Below are 20,451 nucleotides of genomic sequence, written 5' to 3' on the forward strand. Positions count from 1 at the left end.
GGGCGTTAGCCAGGGAAAGACAGACAAACCGGTGGGTAGATAAGGATGAGTAGAGGGGAAGTCTGCGCAGACCTTATAGAGAACTTACGATATATTCTATGGATGGATATATCTGTTTCTCTCTCTCTCTCTCTCTCTCTCTCTCTCTCTCTCTCTAATTAACTTACTCTAAAATGCTTTCTAAAAGTCACATGCTGAACCAGTCTGGTTCTTCAGTGGCCTTGTGAATGTTGATCTTTGGGGAGGTAATGAGCTCTCCATTCTGGTGCTTCCTCCTGCATTTCATCTTGAGATCATACACAGAGAGATGTTTTGTAAGATGGTAGCTGCTGTCATGTTGTTTACTGTGGAGATGATTTTCAGTGTCTGACCTGCAGACCTTTGAATAGCTTAGCAATACAGGGTTTGTGTGGCAGCCTCTGTGGTCATTCTGTTCCTCCACTAAGAAAGAAGACAGGTCTGACTGTGGCCGGGCCATACCTGTAATTTTATCACTTGGGAGGCCAAATAGAATTGTGAGTTCAAGGCTGAATAACCAGTTCCAAGACAGTCTGAGCTACATAGTGAGACCGTGTCTCAACCAAAATACCAAAATTCCACGTGCTCCGTCTGCATGTGTGGGTGAAAACTGATCCTTCTTCTGCGTTTTAGAGCTCCAGGCCTTACATGAGATGGTCCAGCAGAAGGTCGTCACTTTGTTAAGCGACCCTGAGAATATTGTGAAACAGACGTTGATGGAGAATGGGATCACACGCTTGTGCGTCTTCTTCGGACGCCAGAAGGCCAACGACGTTCTGTTGTCCCACATGATCACTTTCCTAAATGATAAGAATGATTGGCACCTGCGTGGAGCCTTCTTCGATAGCATAGTCGGTATGTCTGCATTTCCTTTTAAAGTCCTCTTTAAGATTATAAACTGCCCTCTCAAAGCCTTCCATTGGTTTGGAAGATAGGTAATGGTATGATTAAGGTTTTTTTTTAATATATATATTTTTTATGATTAAGTTTTGTTTAATGAATGGGTTTCTAGTATTTCTGTCTGTCTTCATGCTTCTTTACAGTATGACTGATTAAGGAGTGGCTTAATTAACCAGTGCTACAGGGATAAGAAGTAGCATGTGGTCATTTAGAACAGTGACCTGGGGAAGTGCAGAAGTGACTGAGGGAGTGTCAGATCTTTGGGAGGTGTGAGCCCAGGGTTGTAATGGGTCAGAAGCAGAAATGAGTCTGTTTAAGGCAGAGGCTGCAGTATACGGTTTCCATGACGCCCATCTGCTGGGCTTGGACAGCAGCTGATTGTTTGGTTTATATTTTCATATTTGTCAGTGTTCTACAGCAGACATCTATTTTTTTGAAAAATTTTAATTGACTGTATGTATTTGCTTATTTTGCTGGGGATGGTGCATGTGTGCTGTGGTGTTTGTGGATCAAGGGGTAACTTTTGGGGGCTGGTCTTCTCTTTCCACGAAGTGGGAACTGGGGATTACACTCAGGTCTCTGGCCTGCCATTGGGGACTCTCTATAATAGTACTTCCCAATTTGCCTTACATTAAAAAGGAGATCTAAGCATTTTCTAGCATTATTAACAGTTCTTTGTAATCATAGTTCAATAGATTTATATCATTTTGTTCCACTAAATACTTTTATCAAAATTCATTTGCTCTCTTAATTAAATATTTTGTATATTTAATTTTTGTGTTTGTTTTTGTATTTTAAGACGGTCTTACTGACCAGCTCAGGCTGGCCTGGAATTCTAAGCGTCCTTGCTTTAGCCTCCCAAGTGCTGAGATCACCTGTTAATTTTAATTTTGAATTGTTATGCAGGGAACCTTACATATTTATTCAAGTAAACAGGATGATTGGGTATTTAAGTCTGGTCACGCATTTCCAGTGGCTGGCTTTTTTGTCCTGAGAAACAGCACTACGTGTCGGCCCTGTCACTCAGTGAGAGACCTCTACAGCTGTCATATTGCAGTTTACTGTCCACCACATGGCTAATACACAGTTTCCTTATTTCTTACTAGTCTCTGTAGCTAGAAGTATAAGATTTTACATAGACAGTTTGGGTTCCTCTACACAGAGACACTTTTATAGTTAGCTTTCTGTTTCTTTAAGAAAGAAAGACCATAACCAAAAGCAACTTGAGGAGAGATGGGTTTATTTCATTGTAACAGCTGACAGTCCATCGCTGAGGGAGCTCAGGGCAGGAACGGGAGGCAGGAAACTGCAAGAGGAACTGAAGCAGAGGCCATGGAGGGACACTGCTTACTGCTTAGCTCCAGTAAGCTCAGCTTGCTTTCTTACACAGCCGAGAACCACCTGCTCAGGCATGGCACTGCCCACACTGGGCTGCCCTCATCAATCATTAATCAAGAAGATGAACCACACACTTGCTTACAGGCTAATCTGATGGAGGCAGTTCATCAGTTCATCACTCAAAGTCCCTTCTTCCCATATGACCCTATGTTTTGTCAACTTAACAACGAACTGATGAGCACAGACGCTGGTGTGTGTGTGTGTGTGTGTGTGTGTGTGTGTTTCAGTTACTGAGTTAGAGAATATGAACACCACTTTCATGGGAAGCACTGTAGTTACTGCCTAGTCAATAAAACATGCTTGCTATAAACAAAGCATGTGCACATGTAGTTAAAATAGCTGGTGTATTTCACGTTATTTGTGACTTCATCAACTTGAGGTGCTATACACCCCCATGCACTCCCAGTCAGAAACAGGCTTTACTTAACCAGTGCTTGATAAAAGGGTAAAGTAACAGACTTTCATGGGTGTTTTCTGATTGCTAGCCAAGCAAAACCTTTTCCTGATGTTTCCATGTTTGTATTTCTTACATTAGCTTTTATTATTTTGGTTCTTTTTCTTGCATGAAGGTACATTAGGGTTTTTGGAGCATATAAAGTATTAACTTGTTTTGAAGGCAAGCCCTTTTCTCTGTTTTTATTTGATTTTTTTATGTTTTGGTTTTGGAAGGGCAGTCTCACAGGGCAGGCCAGCTTCCTCCTGAGTGTTGGGATGGTGCTCATGTGTGTGCCACCACACAGGGCCCAGGATGTAGTGTGTGCATCACACAGGGCCCAGGATGCAGTGTGTGCACCACACAAGGCCTAGGATGTAGTGTGTGCACCACACAGGGCCCAGGATGCAGTGTGTGTACCACACAGGACCTAGGATGCAGTGTGTGCATCACACAGGGCCCAGGATGCAGTGTGTGCACCACACAGGGCCCAGGATGCAGTGTGTGTACCACACAGGACCCCGGATGCAGTGTGTGTACCACACAGGGCCCAGGATACAGTGTGTGCCACCACACAGGGCCCAGGATGCAGTGTGTGCACCACACAGGGCCCAGGATGCAGTGTGTGCCACACACAGGGCCCAGGATGCAGCCTCAGCTGTGTGCACCACACAGGGCCCAGGATGCAGTGTGTGTACCACACAGGGCCCAGGATGCAGTGTGTGCACCACACAGGGCCCAGGATGCAGTGTGTGCACCACACAGGGCCCAGGATGCAGTGTGTGCCACCACACAGGGCCTAGGATGCAGCCCCAGCTGACTACAGTCCCAGCTGGCATCCCTGCTTAGTTTTACAGTGCCGATCACTTAATGTTGTTCAGCTGTTAGATGTTTACTTTAATATATTATTATTGTCCTGCTTTTTATTTGTGATATAAGAAGACGAAGGCCCTCCCCTCTGCACCTTTTTATTCGTGATATAAGAAGATGAAGGCCCTCCCCTCTGCACCTTTTTGTTTGTGATCTAAGAAGATGAAGGCCCTTCCCCTCTGCACCTTTGCACCCTCCCTTTGCTTAGCTGAATTCTTAGTAATTTCACTGTCATGGCAAACATTTACTTTGTTCTATGATTAAAACAAAGTGTTCTCAAATAGATTTATTCTAAAGGACCAGGATAACATTTACCTTCTGACAAATGTTAAGTTTTACTGACTAAGAGTCAGGTAGTTGCTCCTGGGGGCTATTTGGTCACTCCCTGCGCTTGAGTGTGCGGTGGCAGTGGCAGTTGAGGGTTCTAGAGTCATTGTACCTTTGAACTTTGTGTTTCGACGCTACTCTGTTACTTGCTGTAGAGTCTTAGACTTGCTTTCTTCTTCACCTGTCTGCAGCACTCTGCTTCTTTCTTGCCAGCGTTAGTGTTGCTTGGAATTTATCCCATTCCTTCCCTGTGTTATTCTTGAAATCTAGTATGGGCTGTGCATGTGTATGTGTTCCTTCCACGTGTGGCTGCCGGTGTGTACATGTTCGTGTGGACCATTCCACGTGTGGCTGCTGGTGTGTACATGTTCGTGTGGACCATTTCACGTGTGGCTGCTGGTGTGTACATGTTCATGTGGACCATTCCACGTGTGGCTGCTGGTGTGTACATGTTCGTGTGGACCATTCCACGTGTGGCTGCCGGTGTGTATGTCTGTGCACGTGGGTCAGTGTCAAGCTCAGGTCAGTGTCAAGTGTTTCCTGTGGTCTCTCTCTACCTTGCTATTTTGAGACAAGGTCTCTCACTGAATCTGGCCAGCCAATGAGCCCCTGGACTCCCCTGCCTTTTCTATCTGCAGAGCCAGGGTTTTATCAGAGATCTAAAACTGAGTCCTGTGCTCTCACGACCAACTTTGCCAACTGAGCCACCTCTGTAGTCCTGGATATCCCTGAAAGAATTTTCTTGGAACTGGGCTGGAGGACTTTGTGTGCTGTCGCCAGTTTTCCTCCTCGTCCTCGGGTACATCTGCTGTTCTCCACCTCCCTCTTTATTTTGCTAGATGGAGTTCTGAGGAAGGGCTGTCTCGGATATCTGACTTATTTGTGCTTTCTTAATATTGACAGCTTTAGGCATCCCTGTGTTTTCTGTAAGTTCTGGTGTCCCTGGACTTCTGGGTGTTTGACTTTGGTGGCATCTTTTCATTTATTTTGTAGTTCTGTCTTGTTTTTGATGAGTGGCTTGTTGTTTTAAGTGTCACACACTGCTCAGTGGTGATGTGCAGTCAGGTGAGGTGCTGAGTCACGGTGACGCTGTCTCCCTTTCAGGTGTGGCTGCCTATGTTGGCTGGCAGAGCTCGTCCATCCTCAAGCCCCTGCTCCAGCAAGGCCTCAGCGACGCCGAGGAGTTTGTCATTGTGAAAGCTCTCAATGCCCTGACCTGCATGTGCCAGTTAGGGCTGCTGCAGAAACCCCATGTCTACGAGTTCGCCAGTGATATTGGTAAGCTTCTGCTTTTGAGACTTAACGTAGGAAGTTTGGGTACGGGAATAACGTTATATCATTTCATTTAGATAAGAGTAAGAATAAACACAAAAGAAAATGTACAGTATTTGTCTTTTTGGGGGTATGTTATCCCACTTGTGGTTATTTTTTCTTAGCTCCTTCCACTTACCTTAAAATTTTATATTTTAATTTTTTTAACAGCTGACTAATATTCCGTTGTGTAAATGTACATTTCCATTACCGTTCTTCAGTTGACAGACCTCTGGCTGTTATAAATAGCAGCAATGACCATGGATGAGCAAGTGCCTCTGTACTAGCATGTAGATCCTTTGGGGATATGCCCAAGAGCGGGATAGCTGGCTCTTGAGATAGATTGATTCCTACCTCCTGAGGACCTGCCACACTGATTTCCATAGCAGCTGAGCCAGTTTGCATTCCCAGCAGCCATGACTGAATGCTCCCCTTTCCTCATCCTCACCAGCAGGAGCCATCATTTGTTGTGTTGATCTTGGCTGTTTTAACTGAGGTGAGATAAAATCTCAGAGTAGTGCTAATTTCCATTTCCCTGATGGCTAAGGGTGCTGAGCATATCTTTGTGTTTCTCAGGCACATGTGTTTCATCTTTTGAGAACTCAGTTTAGTTCTATTCTCATTTTTAATTGGATTATTTGTTCTCTTGATGTTCAGTATTTTAGTTCTTTATATATTCTAGATACTTGCCTTCTGTTGAATAAGTAATTGGTGATGATAATTTCTACCTCCCCCTATGCCTGCAGTGTATGTGTGCCCAGAACACAGCAGTGTATGTGTGCCCAGGACACAGCAGTGCATGTGTGCCCAGAACATAGCAGTGTATGTGTGCCCAGAACACAGCAGTGTATGTGTGCCCAGAACACAGCAGTGCATGTGTGCCCAGAACACAGCAGTGCATGTGTGCCCAGAACACAGCAGTGCATGTGTGCCCAGAACACAGCAGTGTATGTGTGCCCAGAACATAGCAGTGTATGTGTGCCCTTAAACACAGCAGTGCATGTGTGCCCTTAAACACAGCAGTGCATGTGTGCCCAGAACACAGCAGTGTATGTGTGCCCTAAACACAGTAGTGTATGTGTGCCCTTAAACACAGCAGTGTATGTGTGCCCTAAACACAGCAGTGCGTGTGTGCCCTTAAACACAGCAGTGCATGTGTGTCCGTAACACAGCAGTGTATGCGTGCCCTTATACACAGCAGTGTATGTGTGCCCTTAACCACAGTAGTGTATGTGTACCCTAAACACAGTAGTGTATGTGTGCCCTTAAACACAGCAGTGCATGTGTGCCCTTAAACATAGCAGTGCATGTGTGCCCTTAAACACAGCAGTGCATGTGTGCCCTTAAACACAGTAGTGTATGTGTGCCCTTAAACACAGTAGTGTATGTGTGCCCTTAAATACAGCAGTGTATGTGTGCCCTTAAACACAGCAGTGCATGTGTGCCCTTAAACACAGCAGTGCATGTGTGCCCTTAAACACAGCAGTGCATGTGTGCCCTTAAACACAGCAGTGTATGTGTGCCCTTAAACAGGCTATTGGTGTTGTTGTGTGTCTTTGCACTGTTTTCTTGTTTATTTAGCTTCTCTGATTTTTATTGTAAGCTTTAACCCATCCTCATTTAAAGGAAGTATTTAATAGGACACATTAATGTTATCAAATCCCTTGCACCATTCTTACTCTTTTGCATCTTACTTTGTGATTTGATGATATTTTTAAAGTGCTATGCTTTGAATCTTTAAGGCCCCAGAAATGTAATTTTCACTACACAAAAAACCTACACTCATGTTTCTCCTCTCATGTTTTATGTTGTTAAGTGATTTATGTACTTTATATATTGTTTATCCTTAAGCAGGTTATTAGCACTGAAGTTCCAGTCTGGCCTTGAACTCATGACCTCTTGGTTTGGCTTCAGTTCTCCCAGCACCGGTATGCCAGGCAGGAGCTGCCACACTGGTTTCGTATGGTGATTCCAAGACTAGAACGGCCATGGTGTTCTTGGTGGAGACTGTCATGATTTCCTTGGTTTTAAGAGCCCTATTATTCCTGCTTAGATTATTCTTCATACTCTGCTTTCCTCGTGCTTGTCTCCAGAGAATTGGGACATATTAGAGAGAAAAGATCGAATGTTCCATTTTCTAAGAAATGTTCTCAGCTCAGGCTTAAGCATTTGATGCCCTTTGTCAGCTAATTGCTGCTATAATAATGCAGTGTGTCAGTCAACCACAGAGCCTCGGAAACTCTGCCATGGATTTGTTGCCGTGCACCTGTGGGCTGTGTGGGTGGCTCTGCTTCAGGCTGCGCGTCTCCCTTGTCTTTTGAACATGATCCATCTGTCTCATTGTGGGACCATGGTTGTCGTGGCTGAGGCTGTCCCAGCTGTTCTCATGGAGTGACAGACACAGGAGAGCAAGCCTAGCGGTGTGACACCTTCTCCTTGGTATTACATTTGCTCACATCCATTGACTATAAAGAAAGGGCTATGAGAGCCATATACCTCAGGTACAGAGGACACAGACGTGGGAAGCTCAGAATCAGCAATTTGTCATGCGCAACATCCATTCCCCGCCATGCCATGGCCACACTGTGTGCTTTCTAGAGTTCTCAGGGCTTTGCCTGTTCCTACTGTTCTTGGTTGTTGAGGTGTTGGGGTTGAAGTCTGGGGCCCTGGGCATGTTAGACAGCACCCAGCCTCTGAACTCCATCTTTCCTTCTTTGGGTCAAAGGAAAGATGGACAGAGCTGTGGATGCTTTGTGAAATAATCAAAACCTTCCTGGCTAATGAAATGATCATGTGAGAACTTTCAAGAAAGATTTTATTATTTTACTTATTTTGTGTGGGGGTGTACATGTGTTTGTGTGCACATGTGTGCATGCATGTGTGCATATGTGCATGAGTACATGCCTCTGTATGCTTGTAGAGGTCAGAGGACAACTCTGTGCTTGGTTCTCTCTTCACTTTGCGTATCTCTTCTAGGTGGCCAGGCTTGGTCCCAGGAGCCATTGCTGGCTCAACCATCTTGGTGGCCTTGAAGAGAGGGACTTTGAGCATGTCTTTCTCTTTCTCTTTTCATATAAGCACTTTTGAGTGTATATTTTCACACTTAGACCTCATGCTACTGTTGTGTTTTAAAAGTTTGAATTTTCAATTTTCTTACTAAATCAAATGACTTTGATTAGTTGAAACAAGTGACTTAGATTTAGTGGATGAAAGTATTAAAAGGAATGAAGAGATTCAGTTTTCTGGGTTAATCTTCTGTTTTGAAGAGTGGACACAACGTGTTTACTTTTCCATGTTTTCATTCACGATGACATGCAAACTTATGAGTTATGTGCTAGATGTGACCAGACGCCGCATTTAAAAGAATGTGAGGTGGATCAGATTGTTTGCTCAGTGCTTTGGTGTGGAGACAAAACAGTTCCCCAGTGTCTCTCTGCCTCTTGCAGTAAAGTGAAGCTGTAATCCCTTACTGAGTGGTGCTGGGATTTTTATGTCTTTGTCCAGTTTGGTTTTTTGTTTTTTTTGTTTGTTTGTTTGTTTGTTTTTTGAGACAGGGTTTCTCTGTGTAGCCCTGGCTGTCCTGGAACTCACTCTGTAGACCAGGCTGGCCTCGAACTCAGAAATCCACCTGCCTCTGCTTCCCAAGTGCTGGGATTAAAGGCGTGCGCCACCACTGCCTGGCTTGTCCAGTCATTTTAAATTCAGTGCTAAGATGACTATGTGCTAACACTCACCTCTGAAAAATAGGAATGTAGAGATTTTAGACAGGAGGTTGTCTTGTGGCATGGCTGGTGAGTATGATAGGGATGTTAGACAGGAGACTGTCTTGTGGCATGGCTGGTGAGTATGATAGGGAGTGTTAGAGCTGTTCTGTTGAGTCCCTGGGTCAGGCTGATACGTGCAGGAGCCTCCTTGCACCACGGAGGCTTGGTCTTTATCCCGATGCCGTGGCAGTGTAAGGATTTGTGTGACTGTGGTTTGATCTGTTTCCTTTCTTTCCCCTTTAGCTCCCTTCCTGTGTCACCCTAATCTGTGGATACGCTATGGTGCTGTGGGGTTTATCACGGTGGTAGCTCATCAGATCAGTACCGCTGACGTCTACTGCAAGCTCATGCCGTATCTTGACCCGTACATTACACAACCAGTGATCCAGGTACACGTGTTCCAGCTTTATGCCCAGTCCTTTCCCAGTATATCTCTTTATATCAAGAGAGCCTTAATATAAAAGTACATTTAAATTGGTCTGTGACATTTTTATATACCTTTCAAACAAGTAATGCTAGTAAGCTGGCTGCCCTAGTAAGAGAAACACTGTCAAGAGACTTTATGCTACACCGCGTGGCATGCAGAAAGTCAGTTCAGTTCCTTTGTGTAATTTTATACTATATCTGCTTTTATTTTTATTCATTTTTTAAAGTTTAATTACTTGTAAAATTTTATGTATATGGGTGTTTACAAGCCCACATGGTGCGCAGGGAGGTGAAAAGAGGGTGCTAGATTCCTTAGAACTGGAGTTGCAGTCAGTCGTGAACCTCCATGTGAGTGCTGCGGATAGAATCCTGGTCCTCTGGAAGAGCATCCAGTGCTCTTAGCCCTCAGCCATCTCTCCAGCTCCTTGACCAGTTATTTATTTAGCTTATTAAATTTAGTGTTGGTCATTGGTTTATATTTTTCAAAGCCAGGATCAAGAATTGAAGGGCTTAATTATGTTTTATAAGTCTTACCCTTCTTTATTTTAAAATCTGGACTTTTTACGTTTTAATTTTGTGTTTATGTGTGTATCCCTGTTTGGGTTTGCACATGAGTGCAGTGCTCTCAGAGGACAGAAAACGATCCCGATCGCCTGGAACTAGAATTACATGTTGCTTCTGAGCACCCAGCATGGGTGCTAGGGACCCAGAAGAGGGCCTGCAGCAATTAATTATATCCAAAGAATGTCCTTCAGATCTGGGTGTGGTGGTATACACTTACAGTGTCAGTTCCCAAGAGACCGAGGCAGGAGGTTGTGAGTTCATGGCCAGCCTGGGCCACATAAAGAATCCATCATCAGTGCGAATTATATAGTGAGATCCTGTGTAACAAAGCCAGGGGCTGGGATACGGCTCAGTAGTAGAGCATGTGCCTACATGTTCAAACCGCTGGGTTCTATAGCCAGCATTTAAAGGATACCCAAGAGTCCTTTGGGTGACTGATGATAACACCCATCCGTTTATTACATGTGCACTGACCAGAGAGTGTTTTTAGAGCCACTAAAAGAAGGAAGGTATGGACTCTGAAGAAGTGTGTGGGTGTGTGGTGGAACCATGAAAACTGCAGGCAAGTCCTGTGGCAGTGCTTGCTACAATGTCTGGCCAGAGCCTGTGTCTTAGGCATGTGGCTGAGACCTGCAGGTGGCTTGTAGGGCTGGGAAGTATTCTGACCTCTGCAGATCCGGGAAAGGCTTGCTCTGACTTTCCAAAGCCTTTGCCTTTGGGTATTAATTATTAGTCTCCCTGGAGGGTGGACAGAGACAGGTAGTTTTGTGGTAATTCTGAAAAACAAGAGATATATAAGCCCTTTAAAATTGGCTAGTGGCCCATTTTTTCTCCTGAGAACCATCATTTTCTTAGAAAATAAATACTTTTGTTAACTTTACACGAGTTGTGCTTGCTGAGTTTGGAAGTAATTGTTTTATTTACTGTAGTCTTGACAACTGTCTTTCCTTTTCTAATATAGATTGAGAGGAAGCTTGTCCTGCTCAGTGTTCTGAAAGAGCCTGTGAGTCGCTCTATATTTGATTATGCTCTGAGGTCTAAAGACATCGCTAGCTTGTTCAGACATCTTCACATGCGCCAGAAGAAGCGAAATGGTTGTCTACTTGACTGCCCTCCGCCTGAGGACCCCACCATAGCACAGCTTCTGAAGAAGCTTCTCTCACAGGTGTGTGCCTTCCTCAAGCCTCACGTGTCAACAGGCTTCATGACAGCATTGGTGAAACTATCTAGATGTTAAAAATGGTTTTGATTGGGTCATAGTGTGATAGATGAAAATAAATCTGTCAGCATCTTACATATTCTCTGTGGCATTGAAGCAAAGACAGTAGGATTAATCTGAACACTAGTTAGGCTAAATAAGGAGTCTTGGAGACTGTCAGCCTGCTTTGGGGTTGCTGGGAGAATAGAAAGAGCCCCGGGTTTAAGTACTGTTTTTGGAGTCTTGGAGACTGTCAGCCTGCTTTGGGGATTGCTAGAAGAATAGAAAGAGCCCTGGATTTAAGTACTGTTTTTGGAGTCTTGGAGACTGTCAGCCTGCTTTGGGGATTGCTGGGAGAATGGAAAGAGCCCTGGATTTAAGTACTGTTTTTGGAGTCTTGGAGACTGTCAGCCTGCTTTGGGGTTGCTGGGAGAATGGAAAGAGCCCTGGATTTAAGTACTGTTTTTGGCTTAGTTTTGTACTTCACCAAAATACAATGAAGTTTAGCCAGAAGAAAGCTTTCAGAACACAGACACATCGCAGTTCAGATTCATACTTCTTACTGTGTGCAAACAGCTGCAATGCCTTGGGTTGAGTAAGCCTGCAGTTTACTGTTGTATTTAAGTCTGAATTTGGTTCAATTAACAAATCGTGTAAAAACCAGAAAGTAACCCTTTTACTTTATTTGGCATTGGTAGGGCCTCTTTTAAAAGACTAAATTTAGACTCATCTTCCTGTTTTATATGGGATGTGTGGGGCCTAGAGTCAAAATTGGAATAAAAGTGTTTCTAAATGAAGACTCTAATTGCTGGGACTCCAGCATAAAAAGAGTGGGGAAGACTCTAATGACCATCATTAGCTCTACGAATGTTTTCATAGAGAGAGTGCTTATCAGCCATGTCTCATCTGGAAAATTTACTCAGTTTTAGAGATTATTATTATTTTTTTAAAGGCAGGGTCTCACCGTGTAGCCCTGGCTGGCTTGAACTGACTGTAGACCAGGCTGGTCTCAAACTCATAGAAATCTCCCTCCTGCTGGGGTTAAAGGCGTAGGCACATGGCACAGAGCACACAGCATCAGCAGAACTTGATGAGCTTCGAGGTAGAAGTGCTCTCGTGTATCTTACTTGACCATCAGCATTCACTGATGATGTTGCTGGGTTGAACTGGTATGCACCATCTGTTTCTCTTAGCCTTTCTGCTCCCTTCTGATTCCTCAAGTGTCTCCATGGCTGTCACTCCCTCAATACCAACTGCCACTATTGACCGCATGATAAAATCACTCAACTGTCCGACTTTGGTGCCTCTGAAAGGCAGTACTTGGTACAGTTGTCTGAGTGGAGAAAAGAGGAGCAAGTAGCCTAGGTTAAGTTGTTGCTGTTGATAGCATTAGGAAGCTCCCAAGGGCGAGGAGACTTACACTCTGTTCCAGGACACTGGCTGCCAGCAGAAGTGATGGCAGGCCAGCCTCTGAGCGCCCAGTACAAAGAACACAAGCAACTAGCTTCCATTTTGTAAAAATAAACATGAACAGTCTGCTGCAGTTGCCGGTGCTCTCTGTGTTCTGTGATTGTCCTTAAAGCTAGTCTGAGCAACTTATGTTACCTATGTGCTATAGGCAGAGACACATGAAGAAGCCCATGTGTAGTAACTCTCTTGGACACATTAACTTGTTTTCATTGGTTTTGGCCCTCATCATTACCAAAGGCTTGGATCTGGGGGACACTTTGGAGGTAGACTTTAAGTTCTCATTCCTAAGAAGAAAGAGTTGTAGCCTTCCTCAGTGAGAGCTCTGAACTCCTCTCTCTTGGGGCTCAGCCCTTCTTTACACAGTTCTGTACTTGTGATGTGTTACTCAGAGTGGGTTTCTTTAGAACAGCCTGGGGCTGCTGTGGGGCACACATTCTGGGGTTGAGACAGCAGGCTTGAACACGCCTTGGAACAGCAGTCATTTGGGGCTTGGGATCTGTTCAGCAGGATCCATTATCAGGAGGTGACACATCTATAAGAGCTCTGCTTCACTTCCACTCAATCAGGGCTGTATAGGACACAGCCTGGTTCATTCCACTCCTTAACAAAACACAAAAATCATACAACTTAAACCTTTTGACTGCATGCAAGTACAGATATAAGTGCAAAACTAACACAGCAGAGAGGATGCAAAATAAATTACATGTCTTTCTACCGTCCTCCAGTTGGCAACTATCTAGCCTTTCTTGGTTCCCTGTGAATTTGATGTTGTGGCTGCTGAATTCCTTTACGTAGCATTGAGCTTGGTCTGCTGTACTTGGAATTGGTCTCATCCTTCCACCGTGGCTTTCAAGCTTTGTAAGGATAGGTCCAGAGCACACTTCACGCAGCCCGTTTAGGCCCACCAACAGGACACTGTGGACAGAGCAGTCTCTGTGTTTCTAAAGGTCTTTCACCTTTGGCAGATAGAAGCACAGACTGTGCTGGTCATTATTTGGTCTGCTGCTTTGCTGTTGCTCTTTCCCTTGCCTCGATGCATATATATAGTTTAATTTTCAGCTAAAGACTTGAGAGCATCCCCTCCATCCACCCCATCCTTCTTCACCTAGTGCTGTGTGCGCAGCTTTCTCCAGCCCTCTCCCCTTTTGCACTAATGTTTGTAGCACTCATAAACCCAGATCTGCTGTATGCTGAGTTCCTTTTCCATGGCTGTGGCCTGGAAACTCCAGGAGCGATTCTAGACAGCTGCAAGAGTAGGACTGGTCTCTGCTTTAGGGATCGAAGTCTGCTGCATGTGAAGTGCTGGGTGAGTAATGCTACCCTATCCGGCCATCCACAGAAGAGGTGGCATGCTAAGTGCTAGGTGATACTCCATCAGGCAGAACCCTGCGAAGTGCGCCGTGAGCACTGCTTTGTAACTCAGTCTTGGTTCAGACACGACAAAGTCCCCACCTTTCTTTCTTTTCCAGGAGTTTTTTTGGTTATGGCTGCTCCTTTACATTTCCATCTCCTCAGGAGTTTTCCCATTCAGTTTGTCACTTCCTAAACTGCAGCCAGCCTGTGGGTGTATTCACTGATGCTGCACTGAGCCTGTAAGAGAGAACTGCAGCCCAACAGTGTTACGCTGCTGCTCCCTAGGTCTGCTCTGTGTTCCCATTTTATGGTTGTCTTTAACTGACCTCAGTGATGTCTTGTGGGTGTGCTGCACAGCTTTCTCCCTTGTTTATAATGAATATTTTGAGTGTTTGATTAGTTAGTTTTTTTGAGTCAGGAATGTCTTTGTAGCCTAGGATAGATTGAATTTGCAGTCTTTGGCCCTGAGGGCTGGCATTACAGGGTGAACCCCTGCGTCTAGCCTGGGTGTTTGATTTTTAAATTTTTATCTATTTATTACTTGTTATTTATGTGTGTGTTTCTGTTTGTCTGTCAATGATTATATGCCACTTGTGTGCAGGTGCCTGTGGAGGCCAAAAGAGGGCATTAGGTTCCCAGGAACTGAAGTTAGAACCACCACAGAAGTTGTGAGCCTTGGGAACTAAGCTTGGGTCCTCCCAAGAGCATCAAATGCTCTTCACAACCAAGCCAGCTCTCCCGTCCCATGTTTGCTTTTTAAAAAATTCAACTATAATTGCTGCATTAAAATTTTCTTTTCTTTGCATAGCTGATAGGGAATTTTCAGTATGGACATTATAAAACTTCATGAAAGGGCTAGAGAGATGGCTCAGCAGTAATGGTTACCCATTCCTCTCTCATAGGACTTTGATTCAATTCCCAGCTCCCACGTGGAAGCTTAGAGCCATTTGTAACTCTGGTTCCGAGAGATGCCCTCTTCTGCCCTGCATGGACAGCAGGCATGCATGTGGTGCACATCCTGCATGGACAGCAGGCATGCATGTGGTGCACATGCATTCAATAGGCAGCCAAAACCCTTAAAAAAAAAAATCTAAAAATTTCTGGGGTGTTTCTTTTGATCTGTAATCCCCAGGTGAACAGTACATGAAGTCATTGTTGAATAGCAGGTGTCTCCCTTGTTCTTATCACATTGTGAACATCTGTGCTTTTCTTGCTTATTGGACTCACAGAACCTCTGATACAGTATTACCAACAGAACTTGAGGTATAAAGCTAATATGAAGAAAACACCTGTGCGGAGCAGTGGGAGAGCGGGCGGCCATCCTCTCCTCTTCCTTCTCCTGCGTCACCTTCTCATTTTTCAGTTTAAATTGGAGTTGAGCCTTCATCCACTGTTGTTTCTTCTTTTGAAATTAACTCAAAATACCTGGTTTAATTTGGTTTTAGGGGATGACTGAAGAAGAGGAAGATAAACTTCTAGCACTAAAGGACTTCATGATGAAATCAAATCGAGCAAAAGCGAATGCAGTAGACCAGAGCCACCTCCATGCCAGCAGCCAGAAAGGTGTAATCGACTTGGCAGCCTTAGGCATCACTGGGAGACAAGTTGATCTTGTTAGAACCAAACAAGAACCAGATGAGAAACGGGGTTAGTACAGCAGTGTGTGCATCTTACTATTATTAGCTATTTTATAAGGTTGGTTTTTAGTTAATTAATAGTAAATACCCTCCCCACTTCCCAGATCCAGAGCTCTGAAATGCAGTGGCTCAGCTCCTTAGTAGATGGACATAGGAGAGGAAACAGGGCAATGGGGTCCCAGTTGAGAGCCCGGGGGACCTGCCTAGGTCACAGCTCTGTGACTAGGGAAGGCCAGTTCCTCCTGAGGAAGGGACGATTCAAGTGCTGCCTTCTAACCCCTTCGCTGCTAACTCAAATCCAGCCTGTGGGAAACCAGATACAAGTTTCTACATTATTAACAGGGAATGCCCAGTGAATTTAAAATAAACAATGAAATACAAAAGAGTAGACAGAGGCCAAAGAACCCTTAGTTATTTGGCACCTAGCTACCTGGAACTGTCAGCCCATGTACCACTGACAAGAGCTCATAAGCTCTTGTGCACACTCTTCTGCTTCTATAGTTCACTGTTGAGTATATGCCTTTAAGATTCTCCCTGTCCCTATATCATATTTGAGGGTAGCAAATGAATTTTATTGAAGTAAGCTTTAGGATAAAGTGTTTGCAACTTAATTACTAACGGCTTACATATATAGCAGACATAAAGATCAGAAAGAAAAAAAAACCAAGCACTCCACAGGAAAAAGGGAGAAGGATTTAAGCATGTAATTGGTAGACCAAAATACATATAAATTATATGTAAATAATTAAATAAATGCAAATGAAGACCTCCATTTTCTACCTGGATGAGAATAGATTTCCTAGTGTCAGCACAGTTGTAGGTGACTAAGCATTTCTATATGCTGAGGTTGTAAGTTGAGTGTCTTTATACATGTGCACAGGCATACCCATATCTTCATATGTGTGTACAGGGACATAGAGCTGAGTAAAATGGAGCTGCAAAGGAACACACAAAAAGTCGGGTCTGCCGTGTTCCTTTATAAGTAGACAGTAAATCACGTTGGTTTTACCTTCAGACTAACTGTCCCAAATATGTTTTCATAGCTAGGAAACATGTGAAACAAGACTCCAATGTAAATGAAGAATGGAAAAGCATGTTTGGGTCATTGGAGCCACCGAATATCCCACAGGCCCTGCCCAAAACCAGTGACCACGAGGTCGTTCAGCCTGGGAAGCCACCTCGCTCTGAGTCCTCTGCTGGTATCTGTGTCCCTTTGTCAACGTCTCCACAGGTACTGTCATGCAGGCAGTTATCTATCATCCTTGTGTCTGAGTTTTGCTCTGCTGTTGTGTATGTCAAAAGGCTGTGTGCTGTAGAGAAATCAAGATGGCTTTTGATTGGCTTCTATTTTACAGCCAAGAGAAACCCAGTTACTTAAGCACTGAGAAGGTCACTCATTTGAGACACTTGCTAAAAAAGCAAATTGAAACTGGGTTAAAGACCAAACTAAGATCATATCCAGGCTAAAGAGAACATTTTAAAACTTTTACAGTCTTTTTATTCTTCCTTTAATGTAACAAAAAGCAAAAATATTTGGGGGTAAATTTCCAAGTCTCTGTGCATGTTAAATATAATGGCTTTGATGTATTTGAAGTGAGTTTGTAATTTAAGACAGCTGTACCCCCACTAGTCATATTTAATTAGAAGATATTGGTTTACATCAGTTGAAATCACACTTACTCTTTTAGCCTGAGTTACTAGTATTTTTTAAAGGACCAGAAGCTGCTATCATGGATAGATACAACATGGGAACGTTTTGTACCTGTATCTCTGACACAGAGATCTGAACTGTGCCTCAGGTTTCAGAAGCAACACACATCCCCAGTAAGAAGCCCGTGATTCCGGTTGTGAGCAGCACAGTTCTGCCATCCACTTATCAGATCCGGATCACCACGTGCAAGACTGAACTTCAGCAGCTCATCCAGCAGAAGCGGGAGCAGTGCAACGCGGAGCGCATAGCCAAGCAGATGATGGAGAATGCTGAGTGGGAGAGCAAACCACCTCCACCTGGTGAGGGCCATGGTCATGCCCCTTGCCTGGAGCCTGAGCCTGGGCTCTAGTAGGAGCCTGAGTCAGATTAAGCATCCCTAATCCAAGAATCCAAAAACCTTCAGTTTAAAAGTTGAGGAGTTTTAGCATTTCTGATGATAAGCTTTGGTTAGGCAGGCATGTGAAAACCTCTGACACCTGAACCTCTGTGCTCACAAGAGCTTGGAAAGGGCTCTTCAGCCTGCGCTAGGCAGTGTGGACTTTAATAGGCAGAGGGAGTAAAAGCAACTCAGTTGAGAAGCCCAGAGCAAGCAGCAGTAGATAGAAACCTGAAGTCATTATGTGTGGACTCGAGGTCATTAGCTTTGATTGGCACTTAATCCCGTTCAGGCCAGTCGCTTAGTTGAGCCTGTCTGTGCTTCATGTTTCCTGGCTGTTGGCAGGAGCTGGGCAGTCATGCAGTCATGCCCTCCACATGCTCATGTTGCTCTCCTTGAACATTAGGCTTCTAGGATAAACCCCTGCTTTTAGTTATTAGAGTTTTCTCTCTGATTAATATTACTTAAGAAAAGGTAAGACATTCAGAAAACATGGAGGCTTTTGGAAAGAACAGAATAACTTATAACACCAGCCTTTAGCCAATTCTCGACATAAGAATTTGATGAAATGATCTGGAGAAGATGGCTCAGCAGTTAAAAGCACAGGCACCCACATGGGGGCTCACAGCTATTCGTAACTTCAGCTCCAGGGGCCCTAACTTACTCTTCTGACCTCTTTGGGCATCAGGCATGTGTTTGGTGTACAGACAAGCAGCTAAGACACACATGCACGTAAAACAAAACAAAACAAAAAACCAAAAGCAAAAGAATTTAGTAAAATAGTTCCTGTATTCAGTGGGGATTGAAAGGAAATGGAGAGATTGTTGGTTTGGAGTGTGGTCCCCTTGTTCTAGCTGTCTGCTTCGTACACTGGGCCAGAGCTACTCTTTGATTCTGTGTGTGTAGATATTTTAAAAAAAATTAATGAGTTTTAATATTTGAGCTGTAATAGTATAAACTTATCTTTAAAACTCTGGGAAGCATCGCTTCTCGGCCTTTTGGCTAAGATCAAGTGTAGTGTAAAACTCTGGGAAGAACTGCATAGTGTATTTACATCTAGACTTTGCAAAGATGACAGGAATTCCCATGAGCTTTGATGTGGACTCGGGAAGTACTGGTCGAAGCTGCTTGAAGGTTTAAAGATTTAGAAAATATTTTGAAGTGCTAAGCAGAGCGCAGTCAGATACTTCTATCAGAATGAGGATCCTAGAATGTCCCAGCTATTTCTGTGATGGAAGCTAATGCCACCTACCCACCAGATCTGCTTGAAAACATAACAAGGTGACTGCACACAATCTTGATTTATGATCCTCTTCATAGGTAAATGGAGTTACTTTACACATTTTATTCAGTAAGCACAAAAGTGCACAGTGACTGTTCAGTTCTCCATTTTTTCTTGTCTCTACACTTGAGCAGTTGTATAAAAATCTCAGCCAATCTGTAGAGCATGTAGACCTCATGGTACCTCAAACTGAGTATATTCTTCTTAGCAATTATGTTCAGCCTGGGTTCCCACTTGGGTGACTTAGCGATCCAACAGGAAATGAGTTTTTAATATTAAGTCAGTCACACGTGGCAAGAATCTAAATTTCATTTTTGCCTCTTGGTAAGCAGTCATTCTAAAGTGACATTGAACCACTTGGACACAGAGTATCCTAACTTCCACAGCAGGCCTGATCTTCAGCAGAGCTTCTTGGTTTATTTTAAAATCAAGTAATATTAAATGTATAAAATGTTAAATTTCATTTACACAAGCTGTATATAAATGTTGAAGATGGTTATGTGCAGGGACCTGTGCTGGGCACGGAAGGCATTATTTACAGGATGAAACATGAGTTTTTGTCCCAGAATTTGTATACACAAGAGGATATGCATAATAAAATACAGAAAATGACAGATGCCATTTAAAATGTACTAGGAAGTCTGTGTACATTCTGAGGCTGTAACTCCCAATTCTAGCATGTTTGTACCGTAGAAGAAGTGATTGCAGACAAAGAAGAAATTAGCAATCTGGGTGTTTTGCTTTTTTGTTTTGTTTTGTTTTGTTTTGGTCCACGTTCTCTCTAAGTAGCCCTGCTTTCTCTGAAACTTGCTGTAAAGACCAGGCTAGCCTTTTTTGCCTCCTGAGTGCTGGGACTAAAGGCATGTGCCACCATGCCTAGCTCACCTCTGGGTGGTCATGTGGGCTGGGGCAGTGTAGGACCCACACATGTTATTTATGTGCATAGCTACCCTCTTGAGTGATATATCCCCATGTTATAGCTGAGAAGTTGAAAGCTCAGGGAAGCTCAGCCATAGCCTGGGTCACCCGAATGTCTCAGGCTGGGGTTTTGCAACTTTCTTGCTTAGAAAGTGGCCTCCAAGCCTGTTTGTCTAGAGTAGGATGGTCACACCCCATGCTTCTAAATCAGCAGTCAGGGGTTTTCTGAGGAATAAGTGACTGCTATGTCCCTCAGACACTGAAAAGGGCCCTGAGGTAGAGTCTTTCTGAAGCTCTTTGAGCAGTACTTAATTGCTACCCTGGTGTCTTAGTCAGTCCTATGTCATGGTCCAATAGACCCCTCTGGATGAGCTAGTCAGGGGACCATTGATTAGTTCTTCTGATTGCCCTGAAGTTAGTAGTTGAGAATTGTAGCTAGAGGGTGATGCGCTATTGTGCCTCTCAGCCACAGTTTAAGACACTTTTGCTTTTTCT

The 20,451-nt window shown here is 43.9% G+C and overlaps 1 protein-coding gene across 3 annotated transcripts in view; it reads left to right on the forward strand.

The window, feature by feature from the left end:
* The window catches only part of Pik3r4 (phosphoinositide-3-kinase regulatory subunit 4), a 50,321-nt gene that overhangs the window by 12,701 nt on the left and 17,169 nt on the right, over positions 1-20,451 (forward strand). For all 3 annotated transcript variants that reach the window (XM_031346191.1, XM_031346190.1, XM_031346189.1), the window contains 7 exons: positions 652-873; positions 5,051-5,224; positions 9,265-9,410; positions 10,973-11,176; positions 15,478-15,679; positions 16,713-16,900; positions 17,469-17,679. In XM_031346191.1, coding sequence (XP_031202051.1) covers positions 652-873; positions 5,051-5,224; positions 9,265-9,410; positions 10,973-11,176; positions 15,478-15,679; positions 16,713-16,900; positions 17,469-17,679 — 1,347 coding nt within the window. The remainder of the gene's footprint in view (positions 1-651; positions 874-5,050; positions 5,225-9,264; positions 9,411-10,972; positions 11,177-15,477; positions 15,680-16,712; positions 16,901-17,468; positions 17,680-20,451) is intronic.

Source organism: Mastomys coucha, unplaced genomic scaffold (assembly GCF_008632895.1).
Source record: "Mastomys coucha isolate ucsf_1 unplaced genomic scaffold, UCSF_Mcou_1 pScaffold23, whole genome shotgun sequence".
Classification (NCBI taxonomy): Eukaryota; Metazoa; Chordata; class Mammalia; order Rodentia; family Muridae; genus Mastomys; species Mastomys coucha.